Source organism: Antrostomus carolinensis, unplaced genomic scaffold (assembly GCF_000700745.2).
Source record: "Antrostomus carolinensis isolate BGI_N321 unplaced genomic scaffold, ASM70074v2 scaffold28506, whole genome shotgun sequence".
Taxonomy (NCBI): domain Eukaryota; kingdom Metazoa; phylum Chordata; class Aves; order Caprimulgiformes; family Caprimulgidae; genus Antrostomus; species Antrostomus carolinensis.
Window position 1 is genome coordinate 1,126 of NW_010322955.1, and position 7,009 is coordinate 8,134.

The 7,009-nt window shown below is 45.6% G+C and overlaps 1 protein-coding gene across 1 annotated transcript; it reads right to left on the reverse strand.

Annotated features, from left to right (window-relative positions):
* Nucleotides 1-596: 596 nt before the first annotated feature.
* LOC104520076 (phthioceranic/hydroxyphthioceranic acid synthase) lies at nt 597-6,161 on the reverse strand. The gene has a single exon (XM_010170442.1). It carries the CDS (start codon nt 6,159-6,161, stop codon nt 597-599), a length of 5,565 nt encoding a protein of 1,854 aa, XP_010168744.1.
* Nucleotides 6,162-7,009: the final 848 nt, after the last annotated feature.

Sequence of the window (7,009 nt, forward strand, 5' to 3'; positions counted from 1 at the left end):
ACCACCACAGCTGCAACAGACATCTTGGGGTGAATGATAATTAGGTATAAAAGGGAGAAACAACACAAAGACCATATTCCCCTATGAAGATACTATAAACAAAGTTTCCTTCAGTGTCTTTGGGGAAAAAGTCTGTTTTCTCACTGGAGTAAAATAAGGGCAGGTGTTAGGATGAGGAAAATTTAAGCTTGGGGAGTGGACAAGCGAGAGAAATTAAAATAAGACAAAGAGGCACTTTAGGATTTGCTTTTTAAACTTTTTTACTCTTCTTGTTTATTTGGGCTTTGAAATTCACAACATTTAAAAGTCTTTTAAAAAGATGCCCATATTTATACACATTTAGTAATATGAAAAAAGAATAATACATCAAGAATATAACAGTGACAAAAATGGAAAGGTAACAAGTCAAACAACTGACTGAAATTAATGCAGCTAGTGCAATGGCAGAAGAATCTGCCGTGGGTTTTTCTGGGTCAACGCAGAAGAGTACATTTGCCATCACCAGATGTTCTACCATGTCTGCAATGACATATCCCAAGATACTACAAAGGGTCCAGGTATCTTCAAAGTTACTCAATTCCTGAGCGAGAAGACTCCTATAGCCAGCTCCCGTTTTCTGCGCTTTCAACCGCAGCATTTTTCTCAACTACTCCATTTGCATCGCTTTTTTCTTCTAAAACTACTACTAAACTCGAGAGAGTTGTGTGCGGATCAAGCAGTTTCACAAGAGGTATATCCACCTTTCTCTCTTGAAAGACCCGGTTCTGAATTGTCATAGCTAACATAGAGTCTATGCCCAATGACGAAAGTGGTGTATTCATGGCTAGTTCATCTGGGCTCCGTCCAGTGAGCTCGCTCACCAGTGAGGTGATATAGTCTTCAGATTTGATTAAGGCAGTATCCTGCACTTGAGTTTCCGCAGAGGCTTCCAGCTTGTTCCCGAATTCTTCTGACATAAGTGATAGGAAGCGACTTTTCAGTGAAATGATCCGAGAAAAAACATGATGCAATAAAGCTTGAAAGTTTAATTTGATGACAGCTTGCTGCGGGTTATTAATAAGTAAGCTCTTCCTGAGATACTCACGAATTTCATGCACTTGCAGAATGTCTATGCCCTTGGATCCCAGAAGGTTCTGAATGTGGTTTTGATTAAGCAGTATGCCAAGGTTCAAAGCACCCCAGTTAATGGATTGGCCTGAAAGCCCACAGTTCCTCCTGTAGTGGCAGAAGACATCCAAGAAAGAGTTGGCAGCTGCATAGTTTGCCTGAGTAGAATTTCCCAGAAAGGAAGTAACAGAGGAGTAGCACACAAAGTAGTCAAGCTCCTGGCCTCTGGTAGCCCAATGAAGATTGAGGGTCCCTGCTACTTTGGGGCTCAGCACTTTCTGAAAGTCAGACAAGTTCAGAACTTCAAGATGGCCATCGTGCAAAACAACAGCACTTTGAAATACACCTTTGATGGGACTCCCTGCAAAGATGCTCACAATGGACTGGAAAGCTTTCTCAACATCACCGGTCAAAGTAACGTCACACTGCACAAACACCACTTTACTCCCCTCATACTGCTGCTGCAAAGCCTTTATCTCTTCTTGCTTCTCACTGCTCGGAATTTTCCTGGAGAGTATTGCAATGCACCCTCCTCCATTCTCAGCTATGAACTTCACCGTTTCAAAGCCAAGTCCAGTGAGCCCCCCGACTACTATGTAAATGGCATTCTGCTTAAACAGCTTCTTCTGGGATTCATACAACGGGATATCTGAAAGCATGGGGATGTCCTTCTGCCTTCTCAGTACAGCAAGTGGGACAGATTTGCACATAAAATAGGACATCACAGAGTTCATTCTTTCAAAGTTCTCAGTCTGCTGAAAAACAGAACCCGATAGATGTCTGAACCTTCTCATATCCATGGAACTGATCCAGGCATGCACAGTCTTTTGCAGTTTCTTTAGAGATGCTTTCTGGAAAATGCCGGTAAGTGGAAGGATATGAAAGCTGATATTTTCGTGATCAATTCCACCGACATTCTGGATCCATTCAGACTGTCCATTGCCACACACTATCACCACATCTTTAAGAAAGTACATGTGGGCCAGATCCTCCTGAGACAGTCTGTTTACTGGAGGAAGAACAACAAGGGCATTGCATAAGTTTATATACTGGAACTTATCAGGAGTGGGCCTCGCAAGTACTGTTCTCCAACCCATCTCTTCTGCTGCCGCAGAAAGAACATGACACAAAACTGATGATGGCTCCCTAGAAATAATACCCAGTGTTCTGCCATGTTTCCCCTTGGGTAGCCTCTGATTTAAGATTTCCCATGCAATGATAAAGTACGAGACACAAGGGACATTCTGAAAGCAGGGGAATTTCTTTACATTGAAACAAACTGTTCCTGGAACCCGAACTCTGGATGAAGCAGCGGCTGGATAACATGAAACCACGTGATCTCCCACTTTAACTTTCTTCACATCAATGCCTGTTGCTGTTACTGTGCCACCAAAATCAAGAGCTAAAAGTCCATGTTTGCCTACTGCTTGTGAATTCCAATACAAAGTATTACCAAAGTTACGACTAGAAACACTAATGGGAAAATAATCCTCTGAGTGGAGACATATTTTATCCACTTGAATTTCAATGCTCTGATTGTCAAGCTGAGTAGCAGTGCTGGCGGATAACTCAGCAGACAAGTCTTTTGCTGTGTACGGATCAGAGGTGTACAAAGTGAATGTTTCTGACTTCTGGAGACATCTTACGGGTTGACTGTAATCTGCATCTGCAAAAGGCGTGCGTCTGATTTCAGCCACGTAAGTTCTCCCTTGGTTGATGCAAACTTCTGGATAGTCCACACCTTTGTATTTGACAAGAACATCTGCTAGCACTGAGATGTCCAGGGAGCTGGAAGAGCTGAGGTCAATCATCTGAAATGTGATTTCTGGAACTTCAACGACACAAGTTCTGGTCATGCCATACAACGCAAACCCACAGTTAACGTGGTCTACATCTCTTTCTGTTGTTCTGTAGGTGATAACTTTGACAGAACAGCGGGACGTTTTCTCTCTTAATGCCACAATGACTTGCCGATAGGCTTCACAACACTTTGCCAACTGGTCTACCACTTTGCTTGGGAAATCTTCGTTTAACTTTTGAATTCCCCACAGGAACAGAATTTCATCATAATCCTCAACCTCTGCTCTCATTTTATTCTGCGCGTGGCCTCCCAAGAGGGCTTCCCAATCTTCAAACATAACATATCTCGACTCAGGATGCAAATATTTTTTGAGCTGCTCAGCTATCCCAAATTTGTCAGCAAACACTAGCACTCGGGGCATAGCCCCCACACGCCCCATCGTCTGGGAAAGAGAGACTTCTTTCCACTTGTTTTCAAACAGGAACTCATTCTCCCTGGAAGATGCTTCCTTCATGAAAGTGATGGCAACGCGCTTGAGTTCAGCCAAAACAGAGCCACGTTTGTCCATAAAGCATCCACAGACCTCTAGGCAGTTCCCAATGGATTTGCTTGTTCTCATATATATCATCATTTCTTCCTCCAGCGGTCGGAGCACCACCAGGCTGCCTATCCCTGAAGGAAAGCCTGCTCTGGACTGCAGCGTCCTTGAGGTCATGACAGCGGTCATCTGCAGAAAACAGTCAAGCAGCACTGGATGGATGCAGTAGTTGTACATCTCTCTGACAGTCTCCTTGTTCACCTTTATGCTAGTTATAGCTTCCTTTAGTTCCTGGCAATAATGCACATCACCGAGCTGCCTGAATACGGAACCGTACTGAAAGCCAACCTGAGACAGTGCTTCATAAACCTCCTCTCTGCTAACCACTTGCCTGCATCTTTGATAGATGTCTTGGAAGGAGATGGAGCTTTCTTCTACCACAGCTTCAGGCCCCTTTGTAACCTGGCCTGCAGCGTAAACTGCGTTGGAGGAAGAGAGTATCTCAAAGGCTGTCACTGCTTTTTGTGGACTCAGCTTGATACTCAAGACTTGGGAACTCTGTGTGAGAACACACGGTGCAGAAAAACTGATGCTCATCTGGCAAGTACTCAGCGGCACTTTAGGTCTTGAGCTGCTCATCACAGAGGCCAGACCAAGCTCTGCATAAAAAGCACCAGGCACTAAAGCCACACCGTTGTTCTTGTGCTCATATAAGTATGATGTCGTGTCCTGAGACAGCAGGCAGCCAAACTCCTCTTTGTCACTGTTTATGCCATAAATCAAAGGATGACTGGAGCTGACGCCTCTTTGGTTTGCTTGTTGATGGATATCCAGACAGGCCATGAGCTTTTTGCGATCAAACTGATACCGTGGAATGGCCGCTGGAACACTTTGATACCCGTTATAAAAGTGCTGCCAGTTGGGATTATACCCCAGTTCAAACAGATTTCCTACCAGGGTCAAGAGTGTCTGATACTCGGCATCAGTTTGCAAAGAAGACAACACCTTTGTGCCTTTTCCTAGAGTTTCCTTTATGCTTCGCTGCAATGCTCGGTGAGGACTTATTTCCACAAACACCACATTTTCCCTCTCTCTAGATGCAGTTTTGATGGCTTGAGTGAAAGCAACAGGCTCCCGAGTATGCCGGGCCCAGAATTTGCCCTGAGCAAAGTCATTCTCAGAAGCAGCCACCCCAGTCAGCGTTGAAATCACTTCAATTTCCCCGCTCTGTTTTCCTAAAGGCTGTATGTTCTCTTCCAACTCCCCGAGGATCGTATCCATGCTGGGGCTGTGGTACGCAGCTGAGACATTTAAAACATGAAGAAAGATGTTTCTCTGGCTGAAAGCTTGAGCTAAATCTCTCTGGACAGCATCCACGGAGTCTGAATTCCCAGACAAGGTGCAGGAAACTGGGCTGTTGAAAGCAGCAATGCACACCTCTCCTGAGTAGCGATGCAGACGTTCAGCAATCTCTTGAACAGGGACGTTTCCAACCACCAACATTCTGCCACTGGCAGTCTTTGCCTGCAGCCGGCTCCGGTGATAAATCACTTTGACCGCGTCTGCCAGGGAAAGGTACCCAGCAAAGTGCGCAGCAGCAACTTCCCCCACTGAGTGGCCAACAGCAGCAACGGGCTTAATGCCCCAGTATTTCAGAAGGGAAGCCAAGGCAACCTGCAGGGTAAAAAGCAAGGGCTGTGAAAGCTCTGGATTCAACAAATCCTTTGGGCTGTGACCTCTTGCTGGCAGAAGGCTGATGGCAGCGTGTTTCTGAAAAAGTCCTTCTATTTCCATACACTTATCTCTGAACACTGGCTCTGAGCTCAGCAGTGCCTCGCTGACCTCCTTCAGCGTTACACCATTGCCACAGAACACAAACACCAGCTGGGGTTTCACCTTTGACATGGCAAGTGCCGTGCTCGCTGCCGACATAAGTCCCTGCTGCAAGTGTTGGAGAGAATTGGTGACAAATGCTTTTCGGTACCTGTGGTTGGCATGGCTTCTTCTGCAGGCAGACGTATAGGCCAGGCTTGGGAGAGTCACGGAGTTTCCTGTGCTCAGCTGGTCAGCTGCATCGGCCATTGTCATCTGAAGGGACTTACTTGATGCTGCTGACAGCAGAACTAATTCAAGGGGTCTCTTAAAGGCAGGAAGAGGCTCTAGCTGCTTAACCTGCCTGACTACAACGTGAGCATTGGTTCCTCCAAATCCAAAGCAGTTGATGCCAGCTACTCTTCCGTACTCACTGGATTCTTCCCAGGGCTCGACAGCTGTGGGAATTGCAAGGTTTAATTTCTCTGTATCGATGCTGCTCGTCTCCTTTGAGTAATGCAAGGATGGAACAATCTTGCCATGATGCATCATCAGAAGCACTTTGATTAAGCCTGCTGCTCCAGCAGCTGATTCGGTGTGGCCAATATTTCCTTTCACTGAACCAATTTTCAGAATGGAAACTTGTGAAGACCTGTTTTTACAAATGACACTGCCTAGGCTTTCAGCTTCAGTAGGATCTCCAGTGGCAGTTCCTGTACCATGTGCTTCAATGTACTGCACAACTGAAGGATCAACATGAGTTTCATAAATGCTGCGTAGTAACTTCTCTTGCTCTATTTGAGACGGTCTTGTGATCGGCGTCATGGACCGACCGTTCTGATTTACTGCACTGATGTTTATAACACCCCAGATTTTGTTGTAGTCTTCCTTTGCCTGTTTCATAAAAAGGTAAAATGATCTTTAATAATCTCATGCTTTCTCGATATAGGACAAAACACAACAAGAAAACCAAGAACAGAGAGAGTATAATTTTTATATACTTTATATAGATATAATTTTTATATACTTTCTATATATATATAAAAGCTAACTTTTAAATGTGTCATTCCTTCCCAATGCTAGGGGAAGTGCATAATGCTTAGTGCTTAATAAGTGTGTGTTTGGTTTGTGTGGAGGGGCCATTTTTGGTAGTGGGGGAAGGGGCTGTAGTAAAGGCCCCTAGGAGAAGCTTTGAGAAGCTCCTTGGCTCCAAAGCAGACCCAACTCCAGCCCAAGCTAAGCCAATCAGCAATAGGGAAATGCCTCTCAAATCCATATTTACAAGGGGAAGAACCAGTTTGGCAAGGAAGGAGAGAGCCATCAGGAGACCACTGACATGAAAAAAAGACCATTTGACATCCTGAGAGAGGAGAATGGTGAAACAGAGAACTTCAGACACCCAGGTCAGCAAGGAGAAGAGTAGGGGGAGGTAAATGGAATCCCCTGCAGCCCATGGAGGTTCAACAGCAGATACCCATGGCTAGGCCATGGAGGACTCCATGCTGGAGCAGGAGGCTGTGCCCAAAGGCAGCTGTGATTACACTGAGAGCTTGTGACAGAGCAAGAAGACCCCAGAAGCATTCATGCCAGGGGAAGAGGTGCACCAGACTGGAGACTCATCTCCAACCCATGGAGGTCCCCATGCCGGAGCCAGAAGCTACGCCCAAAGAGGTCTGTGACTTCATGGGAAGCCGGCATTGTAACACTTTGTTCCTGACCTCTTTGATCCTGCAGGAGGGATCTCGTGCTGG